Source organism: Crassostrea angulata, chromosome 9, assembly GCF_025612915.1.
Source record: "Crassostrea angulata isolate pt1a10 chromosome 9, ASM2561291v2, whole genome shotgun sequence".
NCBI lineage: Eukaryota > Metazoa > Mollusca > Bivalvia > Ostreida > Ostreidae > Magallana > Magallana angulata.
Genome location: NC_069119.1, coordinates 25,669,917 through 25,690,034, shown reverse-complemented (window position 1 = coordinate 25,690,034; position 20,118 = coordinate 25,669,917). Strand labels below are relative to the sequence as shown.

General features: G+C 34.2%; 1 protein-coding gene across 1 annotated transcript; it reads left to right on the top strand.

The window, feature by feature from the left end:
* The first annotated feature begins 2,137 nt into the window (after positions 1 to 2,137).
* Positions 2,138 to 14,978, top strand: LOC128163494 (methylmalonyl-CoA mutase, mitochondrial-like). Its single transcript, XM_052827110.1, has 19 exons — positions 2,138 to 2,272; positions 3,391 to 3,519; positions 3,922 to 4,053; positions 4,376 to 4,482; positions 4,762 to 4,945; positions 5,572 to 5,706; positions 6,055 to 6,172; positions 6,528 to 6,607; positions 6,803 to 6,934; positions 7,186 to 7,362; positions 7,822 to 7,905; positions 8,874 to 8,979; positions 9,286 to 9,422; positions 10,931 to 11,056; positions 11,750 to 11,851; positions 12,871 to 13,011; positions 13,291 to 13,418; positions 13,604 to 13,692; positions 14,125 to 14,978. Exons 1-19 carry the CDS (start codon positions 2,222 to 2,224, stop codon positions 14,214 to 14,216), a joined length of 2,250 nt encoding a protein of 749 aa, XP_052683070.1. The 5' UTR covers positions 2,138 to 2,221; the 3' UTR covers positions 14,217 to 14,978.
* The last annotated feature ends 5,140 nt before the right edge of the window (positions 14,979 to 20,118 follow it).

The window sequence follows — 20,118 nt, the reverse complement described above, 5'->3', positions numbered from 1 at the left end:
TGGTAACGTAAACTCAACGGAATTATCATTTTAAAATGATCTAAATAGATCATTATTAGTACTTGTACAATACAACTTGAATATACCGGTACTCACGGTATTTGTATGAATTTAATGTAAATGAATAAAAATTGACTCGAAACTCGTACGTATAAATTGAATGAATACATGTACATTTACCTTCAATGGGTTTCTTTTTATATTCTATTTGGAAGTTGCTTTTGAAAGTGAAACTAATTAACTTTGGAACTGTTAATTATTTTGATTGTGGAATAGGTTACTGTGTGTGATATACACATTACTATTTTCTTTTTTCTCCTTGTTTTCTTACCTTTACTCGCATATTTATTATTTAACCAATAGAGTAAATTTACCGGAAATGGAAATAGCCCCCCCCCCCCCCGACACAATTATCTCTAGGACACTACCCCCCCCCCCCCCCACCCGAACCCCCACCCCGCCACCGGATTTTTTTTTAATCCGCACATTTATGTTACATTACACAGATTAAGCTTAAAGTGTTCAGACGATTCAGTATGTCAATGTAGTGTTAGAAAATAACGAAATCAATACACATGTATTTTTTAACAATTAGCAAAATTTTCAAGAAAGATTTTTATAGATTGTCAATTCAGGATTTAACAGAAAGACTACATATAATCAGAGCTGAGACATCTTTATTTATGTTTCTGATATAATTGATTTGAACATATTTTTTTGTATACATATATATATAAGATACATATACAAATGGTTTGGACACAAGTTCTGACAACTTATACTAGGTCTTTACCATTAAATAGAAAAACTATACAAAACTTACAACTGTTATTGCATGATATAGAATTGTTATTACGATAAATGAAAATAAGTGATATATATGAGAATAAGAAACATGCACATACATGCGCGGATCCAGAAAATTTTTTCAGGGGGGGGGGGGGTCCGAAGGATAATTGTGTTTGCCGGGGGGGGGGGGGGGGGGTCCGAGGCATATTTTCGCGATAATTTTACTATGTAAATTTAATAAATTTTCATTTTCCAGGGGGGGTCGGGACCCCCCCCCCCGACCCCCCCTCTAGATCCGCGCATGCATATAAACTATATTAAACAAATCTATCAGTTTCGTTTATGTACAATTGAACTAATGAGAATAATTGATTTTTAATATCAAGGGATAATGACTCATCGCCCCATGATAAAAGATGAGTAATAACTATATGAAAATTATCTAGTTGTAGCAGATTAAGAAAAAAATTATTTCTAGAGATAGTATAATTTTTGGATTTGAAGAAAAAAATGGTAAGCATCTTCGGGTGATCCACACCGACAATTACCACTTTCTATAATATTTATTTTGTGTAAATCATAATTGAGTATGCAATTGTGTCTTACCTTGGTATGTATTATGTTTAGCTTGCGCTTACCATGTGTAAAAAAAGAGGGGGCTGTATAGCTATGTTGCTACACACATATATATATATAGATATAGATATATATATATATATATATATATATATATATATATATATATATATATATATATATATATATATATATATATATATATATATATATATATACACACACACACACCAGTATATCATTTCTAAATACAAAGGCGTTGTAATTAAAGACAGGCACGTAGCATTAGGGGGGCCGGGGGGGGGGGGCTGGCCCCTTCACTTTTTGGTGCAGCAAAGATTTTTTTTATAAATTTACATACAAAAAATTGAATGAAGATGGAGTTGCCCCCCCCCCCCCCCCAACTTTTCTGTGAGCATTGGAAAATTGAATTGAAAATAAGGAAATAAACAGTGAATTTGAAGTTAAAAGCATACCTACCCCCCCCCCCCCCCCCCCACACACACACACACACACACGCGCGGATTAGGATTTTCATGATGATACTGAGTAGGCCTATACCTTTTTTTTTGGCTTGTCGAGATTTTTTTTTTGGATGAGTCTGCCCCTCCCCTCCCCCACACTTTCAAAAACGACGCTACGTGCCTGAAAGAATCGCAAGAGATTTATATTATAAATTACAAGTAATTTAGCCCATCATAACGGATAATAACTGAATCCACCACTAAAAAGACCCGCGAATTTTGCAATAAGCATCGGGCTCGATGATCCGTTATGCAACCTTGAACTCGAGGAGAAAAAAAGCAACCGTCCACTACCAGCTGAGCAAGTTCGCTTGCATAAAAGAACTGAGGATATGTTGCGATTAGAGAAGGCAGCGCAGTTGATGCGCCAAAATTTCCACAAGGTAAAAATGAAGGTCAAAGCCAATCAACGGCAAAATGACAAATTACGTAGAACTTGCCAGAAGCATGAGAAGACAATCTCTAAGCAGTGGTAATTTCTGTGAGTGTGAAGTACGACGTACATTTTACACACTCACTATTTGTGACACATGTTTCCATGTGTCTAGATAACTTGCATTGGTAGTAATCGGATTTGAAAGAGATGATTTCGGTGACTGTATGCACATCACACTCTATATAACTATACACCAATTTGTCAAAATATTAAAATAATTTAATAGGTGTATGTTTGGTATATTCAATAGTATGCTCTTTTGACACTCATGTCTGTCTTGATTGCCATATGACATGAAGGGTCAGAACTCGTGTCGCATTAAAATGTGGGAAATCTATCATCCCACTGTATATTATAAGGGGCTCGGTCTGCAACGGCATGCATTCTCTCACTGAGTTAAAAAACGTGTGAGGGGAAGGAAGTTCACACAGGTATAAACAAAGAACTCACTGACTCCCCGCCACGCATGTGTAAATCTTACTTGCAAAAATTTCTGACACCAGTTTTTGTCATTTTGATATTTACATTGTACATATCTATAAAAGATCTGTTTTCTTTCATAATATTCTTTCTGTTGATACCAAACAATCAATTATAAACATGCGTTTTACATAATTTGCAACTCAATTGTAAAAAGAGACACGGAGTACCCCATATGACTGTCTATGTAGTTTTCCCCTTCATCATATAATTATCCATTGAATCAGCTTCCAATTGGCTTTGGACCAGCAATTTTTCCTAATTCATTTGGTTTTATATTTAAGGTAAATGGACAAAAATGTAAAAGTCAATTCATCTAACCTAATCATTATTTTTTATCAGACTTTTTAAATTTATCATTGTCTTTATTTTATCCAAAAATAAATGGTGATAGTTATTAGACCTAATCTGTATCTTTCTTGTTTTATCAATAAGGCACTGATAAAACACAGGTAAAATCTTTGACCGAAAGCAGACTATAATTGCTATCACAACACAAATCACACCTATTGTTCTATACCCAATTATCAAATGTGTGCAAAACGGGAACACACCGTACAAGCTATCTGGTTTCCATTTGAACAGGTTATTACACCTGTTTCTAGTCGTTCTGCTCACACAAAGGAACCTTTGGACCCTCAATGGAAAGATGCCGCTTCTAAAGAACTGAAGGGGAAAAAAGATGTTGACTCTCTGGTCTGGAAAACTCCTGAGGTCTGTAAAGATTTGTTGCTAAAACTAGTTACTAGTTAGACGTGGTAGAAATCTATGGCTGATTTACATATTTAAGAAAAAACTTTGATGAAATTGAAAGTTAATCATGGATAAAATCTATTGTAATTTTGAAAATCAGATAGAGCTTCAGGGTTGTCCGTAGACCCGGGAAGCGGGAAATTCCCCCACCTATAATGCCTTAATTACCCGGCTATTTTTGCATTTCAAACACGATGTAGCTATAAGCAAGACCCCTAGACCCCCTTCTACCAGCCTGGTACTTTTTCATTTCCTCCTTCTACTTCAATTTTTATAGACAACCCTAGAGCTTAGTACCTTTGTTGTAATTTTTTTTTCATATGTATAAAAAAAAGTATGTTGAAATGTTTCTGCTTTGAGTAGGGTATTGAAATCAAACCAGTATACACTAAAACAGATGTTAAGGAGGTTCAAAATGAGATACCAGGGCAGTTTCCTTACACCAGGGGTCCATATACCACAATGTATACCAACAGACCCTGGACAATTAGACAGGTGAGAGAGAGAGAGAGAGAGAGAGAGAGAGAGAGAGAGAGAGAGAGAGAGAGAGAGAGAGAGAAAGAGAAAGAGAGAGAGAGTATTTTAGAGAGAGAGAGTAAGGGAGAGAGAGAGAGAAGGAAAGAGAGAAAGAATGAGTTAGGAGAGACAGAGAGTAAGGGAGAGAGAGAAGGAAAGAGAGAAAGAATGAGTGAGGAGAGACAGAGGAAGAGAGAGAGAGAGAGAGAGAGAGAGACATGGGGTAAGAGAGAGAAAAAGATATTAAACACACCACTGAAATCATGTCTTACCACCAGAATTATGGTACTTATGATTTCAGTATGCCGGGTTCAGCACAGTAGAGGAAAGCAACAAGTTCTACCGAGACAACATAGCAGCTGGACAGCAGGGGCTGAGTGTGGCCTTTGACCTCCCGACCCATAGAGGGTGAGTCTGCACTGGTAATGTCAAAGTTATGTAACGGTCAACTCAAGGTCATTTGAAGGTCTTCTAGCTACCCTGATCCCGTCAGCACAGAATTTATCTTAGAACTACATGTAGGTGAAAAAAGTTTTTCGTTACAAGTAAAATCTTAATTTCAATTGCTGATTATATTCCTTTCTTCAAAGCAACAATCATGAACTCTTACCATTAAAAGGAGACACTAATCCAATGAAATTTGCAGATGATGTTGATAATGATACTTTTCATCTATTTTTACAAAAGCTATGACTCAGACAATGAGCGTGTAGTGGGGGACGTCGGAATGGCAGGGGTGGCTATTGATTCTGTGGAGGACATGAAGCTATTGTTCGACGGGATTCCCCTGAAGAAAATCTCGACCTCCATGACAATGAATGGGGCGGTACTGCCTGTAATGGCCATGTACGTCGTAGCAGCCGAGGAACAGGTCAGCAGCCAATCTTTGACTTCCTTCTGTAAACGGGGAAATATTCGCCTCCGTTTTATTTTCTTCCCTTTTGCCCTCATCATCAGAGTAAAATTTAAGACTGGGCGAATTCAAAACAATTTCTAAATTACTGTCTGGGCAAATTTCAAGATCCATTTGCGATTGTAAATGGGTGAAAAAAAAATGGGAAGAAAATGATACAATTTCTTTATGACAGTCGATTTGTTTTACAGTTGTTCATTTGACAACTATACAAGAATAAATTGGTATATGGCAAGTAAAGCTCTATAATACTTGTATTCTATAAGTTACTGAATATGATATACATACATTGAGAATAAATATCAGGGAATGATCATCATGGACCATAGTTATTTTTTGGATGAAATAGATGCAGAGAATTAAATTGTTGTGAATCAGTTTTCAATTGCTGATATAAATTAATAAAAAAAATTGTATACAATAGTTTTGATATCGTGATTATAGATGAAAGTTTTATTAACTTACTCTTGCTACTTACAAATACATGAATTTGATATGGTAATTCCAACGATTCATTTTGGTCAATATTTATTGCATGATTTGAAATATACTTATTTGCATGGTAAATTTTTTTTGTCTCGCAGGGAGCTAAGCAGGAGGAGTTAGCCGGTACGATTCAAAATGACATCCTGAAGGAGTTCATGGTCCGAAACACGTACATCTTTCCCCCCGAGCCCTCCATGAAGATCATTGGCGACATCTTTGAATATACGTCTAAGGTTAGGCCAAAAAAATAAATCTCAACTTTCTAAATGGGCCAAAAAAATTTGAATATTGGAACATGACTGACAGGTGATTTATTCTGATTGCAACATTTTAAAAAGGAATTCCAAATTACATGTACTTACTTTTACAATATTACAATACACGTATACTGTCAAAACTTGTGAACCAGTTGATATAACCTAAGTTGTGGTATGCATCATGTTGCTGCGTGTATTTTGAAATTATGTTAAACTTGATTAACTTTACAGTACATTCTAAAATTCAATTCTATATCCATCTAAGCTGTGGTAAGTATCTTGTTGCTGTATGTTTTGTGAAAGAGTTTATTTTATGAATTACAGTACATGCCAAAATTCAACTCCATCTCTATCTCTGGGTACCACATGCAGGAGGCGGGGGCGGACGCTGTCCTAGAGATGGCCTTCACCTTGGCTGATGGACTTCAGTATATCAGAACAGGTATGCATAAAGTGCTGTGGAGTGCATGCATTTAGAGCAGTCATTTATTATTTTAATTCAGTTTATATAATTTAGCATGTCAGGTTCTCAAAATTTACCTCAATCTATTGTCCTTTTCAATTGATTTGCATATAATTATCAACTTGCTCATTTGGAGCTGAGGTTATCTTGCATTATCTCCCTTGTAAGATGTTTTTAATGTGCGAAAAAAATGAAAGGGTTACCGTATATGAATGAAAAATGATGGAAAGGAAAGCTTTTCCCAACTGTTGTAATATTTTTTCCACACAGTGTTTTTCAAATCTTACTTACTGTGGTACTTGCTGACCTCACATTTTATTTGTGCGTCTTTCAGGAATAGAGAGAGGGCTAGATGTGGACAAGTTTGCTCCTCGTCTTTCATTTTTCTGGGGAATCGGAATGAACTTCTACATGGTATGATTTTCTTTTCAGGCTTGAAATCTAAAACGATTACCAATATTGTGGGAAAAAATACAGCTGCTCTCCGAGTTTCTGCTCTGTAAATGGCTTTAATACCAAAATTTCATTTGTTGATTAATATGTAATTTTTTCTTGCTTCCTCTATGTTTTGTTTATTAATTTTTCATAAAGCGAAACTGCATTTTTTAGGAAATAGCCAAAATGAGAGCAGCTCGCAGATTATGGGCTACACTGGTTAAGGAGAAGTTCAGTCCCAAGAATCCGAAATCTCTGCTGCTCCGAGCCCACAGTCAGACATCAGGCTGGTCTCTAACAGAACAGGTTAACAACTAACATAATATCATTATGTATTTTGACAAAGTTTAATGTATTTTTCGAGTGTGAGAAAATTTCACAATTGTGGGAACCTCGTCTTTGTGAATATTTCATGTTGCTGTTGTTAATCATTTTAATGTCTCTGGAATTTAAAAAAAATTTTAATTTGTAAATCCATTTATGAAATTTATATAATCAAAACATGTATAATATATTTGTGGTGGGAGGTTAAACTAACAGCTTGCTGTTCTTTACAGGATGCTTACAACAACATCATCCGGACCGTGATAGAGGCCATGGGGGCGGTGTTTGGGGGGACACAGTCCCTACACACCAACTCCTTCGATGAGGCCCTTGGTCTCCCGACTCCATTCAGTGCCCGGATTGCCAGGAACACCCAGATCATTCTACAGGAAGAGTCTGGGATCCCTAAGGTATAATCCCTCAAGCTCCTTTATAATACTGCAAACTTACAAGTCTTCATTTGACTGTGTATTCTATTTAGCATTTTTGGCAAAAAATGGCCTACTATGCTTAATTATATACAACTTTTAAATCTTCGACTAAATAAATAGGTGCATGCAACAAAACATAAATTCAAATCTACTAACTTGTAGAAAAATCTCTTTCAGCAAAATATTGTGCCCACTAGAGATGATATATTTACATGTACACTGTCAGTAAATTTGATTGGAAAATTTGAATATTTCAAAAATGATTAATTTGGACTTCTGAATTGGACACATTTATAGAATGTACTGAATTTTTAGTAATATACATTACTTACTTACTTACTTTCCTGACATATATATGTAGATTGCACTGTATATTTGATCAAATGGTGGTATAGATTGATTGATTGATTGATTGATTGATTGATTGGTTGAATACAGGTGGCAGACCCATGGGGAGGATCCTACATGATGGAGAGTTTGACCAACGATATTTATGACGAGGCTCTGAAACTTATCAATGAGGTATTTATCGCTGCATACACCCTGCATGTTTTTGTAACATTTTATTCAAATTCAAATGTTTTTATATCGTACAAGTTGTATTACACATTTCAAACATGTTTGATAAGCTGTTTTTCAGTTTTTTGTCGAAAAGCTTTAATATATTTGGAGAAACTGGTTATTTTAAGAGTATTTCCATGTATAAAGTAGTTTGAAGATTCAATAATCACAGAGAGATTTCTTGAGACTAAGTGTCTGACATCTTTACTGACAAGAGATGTCAGTACATGACATTTTATGTATAAATATAAATTTTAGACTCTAAGTCAATGAATCTCACTGAGATTAGGATATTAAGGATATACAATAGAAAAACCAATAAGCAGGAGAGTTAACATTGTATGAGCACATACATGTACAAGTACATACCGGTATGTTGAACCTTTTGAAGGTAGTTGTACGAATATTTTAAGGTAGTTGTACAAATATAAACAATGTAAAAATATAGTATTTAAAACAGCAAAATTTCTTTTTTATTTTCACCCCAATCATACTTGTAATTTTCATTTAAAAATTTTAGGATAGAGCCTATTGTAATTTACTAATTAGCCAATGGTAAGTTATTCATCGTCAGGGTGGAAACACAATGATGAATTTAACATCCTGAATATTTTGCATGTTTTAAGACAGTACAGATTCTACATTTGGTGGTTAAAATAATATCACATTTGCACCCGTTTTATTTTGGCCGCTTTTGCCCTTGTTTTCATGGGGCAAATTTAAGACTGTGCGAATTTCAGTGTCTCAAATTATCTCTCTTTAAACACAAGTCTATCTGGGCAAATTCAAGACAGGACAAATCTTTTTGCAAGTGTAAAAGGGTGAAAATTACATGGGGCAAAAATAACCTATAAATACAGTATTGCTTTAACTCTTTTTGAGTCTAAATTTTCCTTTCTTTCATCACCTAGATGTTTGATGTGTTGTAGGTAGAAGAGATGGGAGGTATGGCGAAAGCTGTATCCTCGGGGATGCCCAAACTGAGGATCGAGGAGTGTGCAGCCAAGAGACAGGCCAGGATTGACAGTGGCGCAGGTAAATATATGGTACCTATATGCAAGTCAAAGGTCGCCACAGGTATATGCAGGTGGAACATTAGGTGAAGGCTAATTGCAGTGAAATACAAGTGAAAAAATGAAATGGAAGTTCATCACAGGTTAATTCTATTTTGCAGACGATAGAAAAGGTTACACCTATGGATTAAGAATGATATGTTTTGGGTTAAAATAATTCAGCTGCGATCTTTCTTTGATTCTTTGATGTAAATAGATATCAAGATGATCGAAAATTCAATGCATCACAGTAATGGTTGAGTTTAGTTGTTGTTGTTTTTGTGTACAGAGGTGATAGTTGGTGTGAACAAGTACAAACCCACGGAAGAACAGCAGGTGGATGTGTTGTGTATCGACAACAAGCATGTGAGGGAGGAGCAGATCGCGCGGCTGAAAAAAACACGACAGAATCGTGACAAGGGAAAGGTAGGCGGAGGATAATAACGTTAACTCTTATAGCACTATGTCCCAACTTCTGTAAACATGTGAGAAAACATGAAATGTTTTGCATATGCAACATGTTCATAAAATTATAATAATTCCTGGGAGCATGAGAGCTAATTACACTGAAATTCGGTTGTCTTGAAATTCAAGTAAAAAATATAAATTAAAAAACACATGAAAAAATTTCACAGGAACAGTGAAGAAAAATTTAAGCATGTGTATTGTGTATCTACAATCAGGTTCATTTTAAATGCATCGCGGGGGTGTTAAGGAAGCATATGGAATCTGAGTTACATGTAATTTCGTGATATCACAAATCTTAGTTATTATGTACATATTCAAATATCTAAGCAACAAAACGTAGATCAAAAACAAATAAAAAATACTGAAGACAATTTTTTTCCAGAAATTAGGTTGTATTACGTAGATTTACACATTGATGACGTCATGACTAAAAGTTGAATGTCGTGTGAATTTGATCGGAAAGCATAGTAAACATATTCAAAATATAACTAATCTAAGAACTCTAATAAAGTATTGTGATGTGATTTATTAAGAACTGAACATAAGAATACTGGGGGAGATGTTAGTTTTATCAATCATTCGCTAAAAGGTATGTAAATCTGTATTTATTTCTCGGCCCGGCTTTCCTCTGTCGTTGTTTACGATATAAAAATCCGACTAGAACAACACTACCCCGTATATATTGAACTTGGAATTTTATACGTATCGTTAGTTTGATCAATGCTTAAATTGAAAAGTGCTGCTAGAATCCCATGTTGTGTGTTGTTTTGATGCAATTTGCCGTTTTCTGTGCCAACCATGTAAAAATTGGGAAGGTTTTACGAGAACCGGATAAATAACTTTTTAATAAGGAAAAACATAGGATTCTAGCAGCGGTTTTGATTAAACTGAGATGTTTTGCGTTCACTTGGTATGTTTATTTTATTTTTGAAACCGCGGGGTAGTGTTGTTCTATCTCATTTTATGTTAAGGAATATACGTAAGCTATTTATAGTTGTCACGTGATAATGCACCAATGTGGCAGTTATGTACTACCCGATTTTATTGCACTGACATCTATTTTAAAGGTTAATACTTAGTTTTTGATCTTATTCAAAATAATTATTTAATTTCACGATTTTGAATATAACAGTCAAAATAAGACGCTAAATTGCCCATATGCTTCCTTAACACCCCCGCGATGTCAATTAAATATTTTTTTACAGTAAAACTCGTTTAGTACAAACACGGATATTGCGAATTCACGGATATAGCGAAGTCAACTTGGATCCCCAGCTATGTAAATTTAATGAATTTCTTATACGGTTATAACAAATTACGGATATAACGAAGTAATTTCTTAGGTCCCAGTGACTTTGTTATAACCGAGTTTTGCTGTATTATCATTATATAGAATTATTAAAAGTAAGATCATGTACAAAAGAAATCATCTTCACATCAAATGGATTTTGTTTCTTATTCCACAGGCACAAGAGGCATTGGAAGCCATCACTAAGGCTTGTTCCAGTAACCAAGGTAACCTTCTCCAGCTGTCTATTGATGCCGCGCGGGCTCGGTGCACCGTTGGAGAGATCACAGATGCCATGGAAAAGGTAAGATATCTCACGATACAAAATGCTTGAATACTGTAATTTCCTTATTTTTTACGCGAGTATTTAATTTCCTGATTATGCTGTTTTGCATCGGATCGCAAGAATATAACACAAATTTTTTGTTATAATTTTATATAGCTCAAAACTGTCTGAAAAATAAGACTGAGTGAAATTTTAAAAATGCGAGGACTGCTTCTGGTGATTTTACGCAGAAATTAATTCCTCACATTTGATAAGGAATTTACAGTACAGAAAGGTAACTTTAAAGATAACATTCATCACAGAAATTTGGTAAACAAGGGGCAGGAATTACAGGCAGTAAGATGGTAAGATAAAAGACGGATCTGCTTCACACTTTAGTGCATACAATTGACCAAAAGTAAATCCAGGGTTTAGTTGGGGTTTACTGTGTTGTTAGGTTGGGTCTGATCGGTACTGTACATGTACATACTGAGGCTTAAGATTAAATTTTGTTACTTAACTATTTACAATGTTTTTCATGTATTTTGATTCATTTGGTATACATATATAGGTGTTTGGTAAAGCTGTATTTTTGATAAGTTGATTTTGTAGGTGTTTTATAGACATGTATTTTAATTGGTTGATTTTGTAGGTGTTTGGCAGACATGTATTCTGATTGGTTGATTTTGTAGGTGTTTGGCAGACTTGTATTCTGATTGGTTGATTTTGTAGGTGTTTGGCAGACATGTGGCCAGTAATCGCCTGGTCAGTGGAGCGTACAAGAATGAATTTGGTGAAGTGGACGAAATCAGTCGGGCGACACAGAGAGTGCAGGTACGAAATATTCTGTAAATCTACATGTACTTTTATTCCCTTGGAAGAAGCAAGCAGTTTCAATCATATATTTCTCGCCGAGAACCTGTCTTGATTTCTAAATTTAATCAAAGATTTTATACATTATTAGACTTGTAATATTTTAAGAAATAGCAGACACCATTGTATCATTAGTTTATGGTGAAATGAAGTCTTTAAGAATAAAAGTTGGTTAACAATACAGCGCTGCTTCATGGAGTTCTACAACAACATTTTATGTGTACTGTTGAAGCAGAAATATTTGTTGAGGATTAAATTTCATTATTTTTGTTGGTACTTGGTAGTACAGATCAACGAAATTAAATACATGACGAATTTTTAACCAAAGTATTAATAAATACAGAGTTGATACGTGATAGATTTTAGGAATTACAATATGAGGAAATTAAATGCCAACAAAATTGTATTTAGTTTAAAAATAACAACATTTTAAACCAGAGAAAATACATGTATGTGCTTTTACAGTACATACCAAGCTTCTCTGTTACCAGTATTTATAATTTTACTTCAAGGCAAAATTTGTTGACAGCAATTTTTCAGAGATCAATGGTAGTTAAACTGACAGACTGAATAAAATTTTAGGGTAAACAATCAATATATGATTTTGACTCTTAACACTCTTTTAAAATTATTTGCTCATAACTTCCTTCCATAGCCTAGTATTTACACTGTCAGGTAAAGTTCCTGGTTGATCTTGATCAGTTGTAGTTACTTGGTTTTCTCAGAATTATGCTGAGAAAACTTTTAAAAAATGTGGCAATTTTTTGATGATGTGTTGAAACTAAGCTATTGTGCTGAAATATCTTGGTAAAGTATGCTTCACCCACCTTTAATTTTATTGTAATGGCCGCATAGAAAGATTACCGACAGTGGTTCTTTTACACAGTGAAAAGGTTGATTAGGAACTCTGTACAAGTCATACACTTTGATGTAAGTTTTATGTTAATTCATTGATTAACATGAAATAAGTTTCATTGCAGCAATTTGCTGACACAGAGGGGCGTCGCCCACGTATCCTTGTAGCCAAAGTAGGTCAAGATGGCCACGATAGAGGGGGAAAGGTCATCGCCACAGGCTTTGCTGATCTAGGATTTGATGTGGATATTGGTCCATTGTTTGCAGTAAGTTTTTAATTATTTTTTTGCTCAATAAAAATGACATCTCTTATTCCATTAAGAGTTTGCTGAATTTGGGGATGCACATTGTTAAGTCGATCCATGAAATCAAATATATAAATCAAAAAAAAAAAAAATTTACCCCAGATTATTTTGACCATTCTTGTCAATGAACATAACATACATCCTTAAAACAGTGAATTTTGGAAGAACAACAAATATTGATGTCCATGTATATTAGTAAAACCACAGTATCTGACATTACCTGTACTTCTGGGTTTTTAGACTCCTCGAGAAGCAGCTCAGCAGGCGGTTGATGCAGACGTCCATGTTCTGGGGGTCAGCACTCTGGCTGCCGGACACAAGACTCTGATTCCAGACATGATCCAGGAACTCAAGAACATGGGCAGACCGTGAGTTTCCAAATATTTGTAAACTTTACACTATCAATTTTTTAATTTTTTGATGCGGTTGATATTCCCTGTATTGTTGAACATCTGTAGCATTAGTAAAAAAAATCATTGCAATGCATCTGTAAATAAGTTTAAATAACTCTGAATTTGAAGCTATAATGCACCCTTTTCTGTCTCTGTTGCAGTGATATTCTGGTGGTAGCGGGGGGAGTGATACCACCCCAGGATTACGACTTCCTGTACAAAGCTGGGGTCTCTGCTGTGTTTGGTCCAGGTAAGATTTTCTTGACCACTTACAAGCTTCAAAACAACATTTTTTGTTATTTATGAATTGCAATTGATATTATTTTAGAATGTGGATGTTTCAGATGTTTTTCAGCATACATTTCCCAGTTTTCAGAAGGAATATTGTGTAATTAAAATCACTTTTTTTTATAAATAAAAATTACAAGCAATGTGATTCATTGATTGATAGGAAAAATTCATAATAATATTGTATAAGACATATTTTTTCATGGGGGGAATGGGAGGGGGAGGGGGTGTAATGATCATAATGTAGGTATGCATATATATTTCTGTGTACAATTTGCATCTGTTTTCCTGACTTTCTAAATGGTTTTATTGTAAAATAATGTCCTCAAGTACATGGACATGGTTTTTAAAGTGGGTGTAAAAAAATTAAGACGTTTAATTTTTTCTTTTCCAGGCACCAGAATCCCAGATGCAGCCATTAAGGTCATAGACATGCTGGAGAAGAACAGTAGCGACAACACAAAAGCAAAGTCTGCCACTGGCTGAAAATCGTGTGAACTGTGTGATGAAAAAAACTTTAAGGAAAAAATGCTTGGAGTCAGCCATTTGTTGACTTTTCACTCCTATTTCGTATCGGGCTTTGTTTCTATTTTTCGTACTCAACAAAAGTGGTGTCACTAAGTGGCTTGCAAGCACCTGATGTACTACATCTGTGTCAACATTTGACATACATTTTGAAATTAAGGTAATTGTCATAAACATCTGTTATTTATACAAAGGGGGTGTTTGGACTTAGTTTATTTCTTTGTTATGTTATGTAGTACGTTCATATTTGATGTGTGATGTACGTGTCAGTTTGTTGCATAATTTTTTTTATTTAACATTATATTGAAAAAACACAATATTCAGTATATTTAAAAGCTCTTCCTGATAGCAAATTTAAAATGGTTTGTTTTTATGAATTCAAAATATCATTATGGAATAGTGCTATTTTTTTTTAAAGATATATATTAACTTAAAAATGGAGATATGTCATGTAAAATGATTGACATGTAAAATGTTTGAATCATGGTGTTATTATATTGTAACCTGCAATTGTTAGCAGAGTTACCATGCATTTTTATTTTGTTTTAGATTAGACTAAGTCTTGTGTCAGTATACATGTAAACTGTATATTAATTGTACAATATACCATAAGTTGTTTTTGAATTTCCATGAATTGTGACGTGATGTTCATCCCTGTTGCTTTTAAACAAATTAAACAATCTCCACATTATTATTTACAATTGGAGATACAAATACTTCTTACTGTATGTCAAGTGTTCTTTCCTTCTGGACATACTTGGTGTTTAGAGGGCATGAAGGTCTTGGCCATATTAAGGTCACCTGAGTCACTCGGGTGACAATTTTGTCTGTCGTCGTTCGTTGTACGTCGTTCGTCATTCGTAAACTTTTGAACATTTTTAGCTTCTTCTCTGGAACAACTGAACCAATTTCAACCAAACGAAAATACAACCACACTTAAGCACAAATGACAATTATAAACGTTTTTAGTTGCTCCTATATAAAGGAGTATTCACAATACTTTGAAATCAGTTTCATTTCATAGGTTCAAAGAAGATGGCTGAATAAGGGGTGTAACCTGCCCATATGAGGATAGATAAGATACTATAAAATTAATACATGAACAAATCTCATGATTTCTTTCTAAATTATTGGAAACAATGTATATTTACCATAACATCGATTTATAACCTCTAAATATCTTAAATATTTGGAATAGGTTGATTTAAACTGGAGTGAGCGTGTCAAAAATTCCAAATAGTGTCATTTTTAGAACTTCAATGCCTTTTCTTTTGTAGAGTGGGTCTGGGCTCCATAATTTTGTCATAGTCTATATAAGGTTTAAAGGGAATCAAACCGATTTCAATCAACAAAAACGTGGAGAGATGACCCACTATACTTTAAAAATGTCATTTTGTATCCAAACAATTGAACATTTTAGAGAAATACTACAAGTCTGTATAATCGTGGTTGAAGTAGCATTTCGAATTTAACAAGGAAGTTTGTTGTGACTGAAATGGCTCAGTGGTTATAGCACCAGACATTTGGTAACATTATAGTGCTAGGGTTTAAGGTTGTGGGTTCGATACCACCAAAACTTTCGAATTTCTTTTTTTTTCTTATCGTTTGTTAAAATATTCAAAACTGAATATAGTTTAAAATTGTACTTTTGTAAACTTGTAATACCGGTATAACATCATCTAGTATATTTAGTAAGAAAAAAATTAATTTGAAATTTTTTTAAAGACAAAACCAAATGGGCATTTGTGCTATCTTGTTCCCCCATCTTCTTTGATTAGAAACATTATATTGGTCCCAGACTGTTCGCACAATTATCGAACAAAAGGTACATTTTTAAAGCTATACGTGTAAAAATATTTCATTAAATGTGAATGTTTTCCTTAATACCACATAAGACAAACCCAGAATTAATTTAAAAATTCTCTTGTAATTTGGCCTTATAAAACAAAACTATCGACATTTTTGTTGTACGAAGGTTGTTAGCAAAGTTCACGGACATAGTGATTTACGGCAAAATTACTGTTTTCTTTGTAGGATGAGGTATGTTATTTTAAATGACTACCAATTGAAAAGAAGTTTGCAAAAAATCATATGATTCTGATTTTTTTTTTTTTAAAGATACCGCGATTTTTACTTTGCATGAATTAGATTTACGGAGCACCGTATCATATTTCCACGACGTCAGGTGACGTCAGACAACTGAAAGTCAAACACGTCACTCTTTTTGAAAGTAAACACCGTTCAGTTCCACACACTTTTCATGTCATTTAACCCATTTATAAAATGTACGTTCATACCATTATTTGTAATTTTTTTGTGTAATGTCTTTTGTGGCATATCGTAGATCAATTAAGTCCAAAAATATTTGTCCGCACAGTTTTGACTTTGGATAAGAAAATAAAGCGAAATCCATAGGTGCAAGGTCGGGCTGTGTCGGGGGTGGGGGTGCTGCAAGAGCTCAAACGAAATTCAACACTTTTATAACGAATTTCTTTAAAGTTAAAAAAGTTTGCACTTCCATTTATTAAAATAGTTAGAATGAATTTATTTTCGTTATTATTTTAAAATTCACAAACCGATTATTAAAGGTATCAAAGTAACGTATTTTTAGCTCACCGAGACGAAGTCAGGGGGAGCTTTCGGCGTCCGGACCTGGTTAAAGTTTTTGTTGCAGGTCCTGTATCTAAGCTATAATTACTTGTTCTATCTTCACCAAACTTGCATGGATGATGCATCTGGACCTACTTATGGACTCGAAAGACTTGGATGCTGAATCTGAGTCCTAAATTTCCGATGCTGAAGGAGGTTAAGGTCGTTGGACCAGGTTAAAGTTTTTGTTGCAGGTGCCCTTTGATAGCAATATCTAAGTTACTGCAGGTCCGTACTTCACCAAACTTGCATGGATGGTGTGTCTTATGATACTGATGCACCAGACAGGCGTGAGTGCTGAATCTGAGCTATAGGTTTCCGATGCTGGAGGAGGTTAAGGTTTTTGGACCAGGTTAAAGTTTTTGTTGCAGGTGCCCTTTGATAGCAATATCTAAGTTACTGCTGGCCCGTACCTCACCAAACTTGCATTGATGGTGTGTCTTATGATACTGATGCACCAGACAGGCTTGAATGCTGAATCTGAGTCATAGGTTTCGGATGCTGGAGGAGGTTAAAGTTTTTAGAGCTGGTTAAAGTTTTTGAAACAGGTGCCCTCTGATGATTATAATATCTTAGTTACTACTTGTCCTAACTTCACCAGACTTCCATGGATGGTGCGTCTTATGATACTGATGAACCTGACAGGCTTGAATGCTGAGTCTGAGTCATAGGTTTCAGATGCTGGATATGGTTAAGTTTTTTGGAACAGGTCACATGTTTAATAGATAATAGTACTATTTCAAACTTGCATAGTTGATTAAACTGTAATATTAATGAATCACAGAGGAAGCTTCAGATGCAGAGCTTGATCTCCATTATCAAGGATGCTAAAAAATATATATCTTAGTTATTACAGGTCCTAACTTCACCAAACTTGAATGGATGTTGTGTCTTATGATACAGATGCACCTGACAGGCATGGATGTTGAATCTGAGCCAAAGGTTGCAGATGCTGGAGCAGGTTAAGGTTTTGATTGCTAGTGCCCTCTGATGATGATATCTTAGTTATTACTGGTCTGAACTTCACCAAACTTGCATGGAGATGCGTCTTATGTATACTGATGCACCTGACAGGCTTGAATGCTGAATCTGAGCCATAGGTTTCGGATGCTGGATGAGGTTTAGTTTTTTTTGGAACAGGTCACATGTTTTATAGATGATAGCTTGCATAGTTGATTTAACTATAATATAAATGAAACGCAGAGGTTACTTCAGATGCAGAGCCTGATCTCCATTATCAAGGATGCTAAAGAAATCTCCTACCTCACTCAAACCTGCTCGATAGATAGATGTGTTTGTTGAGAAATACTATAACATGATTTCTAGTATGATATAGTATTGAATGGTATGAAACAATATTGTTTAATATGATACAATATAATATCATATGTAATATTATAAAAAGTTATATGATACGATATGATATTGTATCAATTTTTTGATATTTTATGTTATGATATTGTATCATGATATCGATATGTATAGTATTGTATATTATGATACAATATTGTATAATATTATATTGTATTATTAATTCATTATTTTATCACATGATACTATTACATAAGATATTGCAAAATATAATATTGTATCCTATGATACAATATTGTATATTCTATAATATATATTGTATCATACGATATTGTATAATATGATATTAGTTTCTGTAATATTAAGAGAATAATACATACCCTTTTCCATATCACAGCTTGTATCAGCCCGAGATTCCAATATCAGCCCGAGGGCCTTCGGCCCTCGGGCTGATATTGGAATCTCGGGCTGATACAAGCTGTGATATGGAAAAGGGTATCTATTATTATATTTATTACATACTTAGTAATAAATTTAAAAAAAAAAAAACCATCAATTTTTTTTTTAATTGATTATTCATATTATTTGAAAAAAGTCTCCACGTGTACATGTATTTAATAAAAATATGAGTTCTTCTTGTTTTAACATGAAGTTACAGAACGGAATTTCATCAGATTTTAAAAGTTGACTGCTTTAAAACATTTGCTAGCATTTGAAGTTTTCAACTGCACTTAAAAATGTCGACTGTAACTGAAAATATTTTATTTTTCGTCTGTAAACATGCAAAAATGCCGAAGCGAAAAAAGGCAGAGGAGTTCCGAAAGGGGTGTGATACGGATCCGTATCAGCCCTGGAGGGCTGATAACCTATATCAGCCCCGGAGGCCGATACGGATTTTGTGATGTCATCTGTATCACATATGCCAAAAACCTGTATTTATTATTTTAAATCATTTATGTTTATAAGAAAAAGGAACTGGGTCTGTTATATCTTGTAAATATATATATGTTCAAATATTAAAAGTGAAGTTGTTTTATAGCTATAAATGTGATATGTTCTTTGTTATTAAATTTTGTTATTGTTAAACAATATGAAAGTTTATGTGTTCAAATTATCTATTAAGTTGTTGTTTGTTATAATTGTGTTAAATTATGTCTTTATACATGTATCATATTGTTTAAAAATGAAATATCATTTATGTTCATATTCTCTGTTTAAGTTGTTGTTATTAAACAAACTACATTGTTAATCTAAATTGTTTTTGTTTTCTGTATGTTATTAGTAAGTATGTAATAAATATAATAATACATACCCTTTTCCATATCACACCCTGTATCAGCCCTCGACCAATATCAGCCCTCGGGCCTTCGGCCCTCGGGCTGATACAGGGTGTGATATGGAAAAGGGTATGTAATATTCTCTATATATGATATATGTTGTAAATATGATAGGATGCAATATTTAATTTTATATTATTGTATTGAATAACATATGAACAGATGATTATCATACAATTTTTTAACAGATGATATACGATATTGTGTCAAAACAGAATCCATGAATATCCAAGATCATAAAGTATGATTTTCACTAAATATGATAAAGGTGGTCTCATAAAGGTGAAGTCTCATAAGGGTGATGTCTCGTCTCGGTGAGCTTTGTAATCTGTGATTACCTATGTTTATTTTAAGCCTCAATTAAAAAAAATTATAGTCTAATTATACTACGAATTCGTTACACGGATATAACGAATTACGGATATAACGAAGTAAATCCATTGGTCCCTCGGACTTCGCTATAACCGAGTTTTACTGCATTTGTATAAAATTCAGAGCTATGCACATTTTTTATATTGGAGTTATAATTTTATATACTTTGCCGATACAGGTCGCTCGGCACAGTC

Bases quoted from the DNA above. Each gene is read 5' to 3' on its own strand.
- LOC128163494 (XM_052827110.1), top strand. From the start codon at position 2,222: ATGTTGCGATTAGAGAAGGCAGCGCAGTTGATGCGCCAAAATTTCCAC. The intron at 6,608-6,802 runs GTATGATTTTCT...TGCATTTTTTAG, and splicing joins TCGGAATGAACTTCTACATG to GAAATAGCCAAAATGAGAGC. The intron at 8,980-9,285 runs GTAAATATATGG...TTTTGTGTACAG, and splicing joins CAGGATTGACAGTGGCGCAG to AGGTGATAGTTGGTGTGAAC.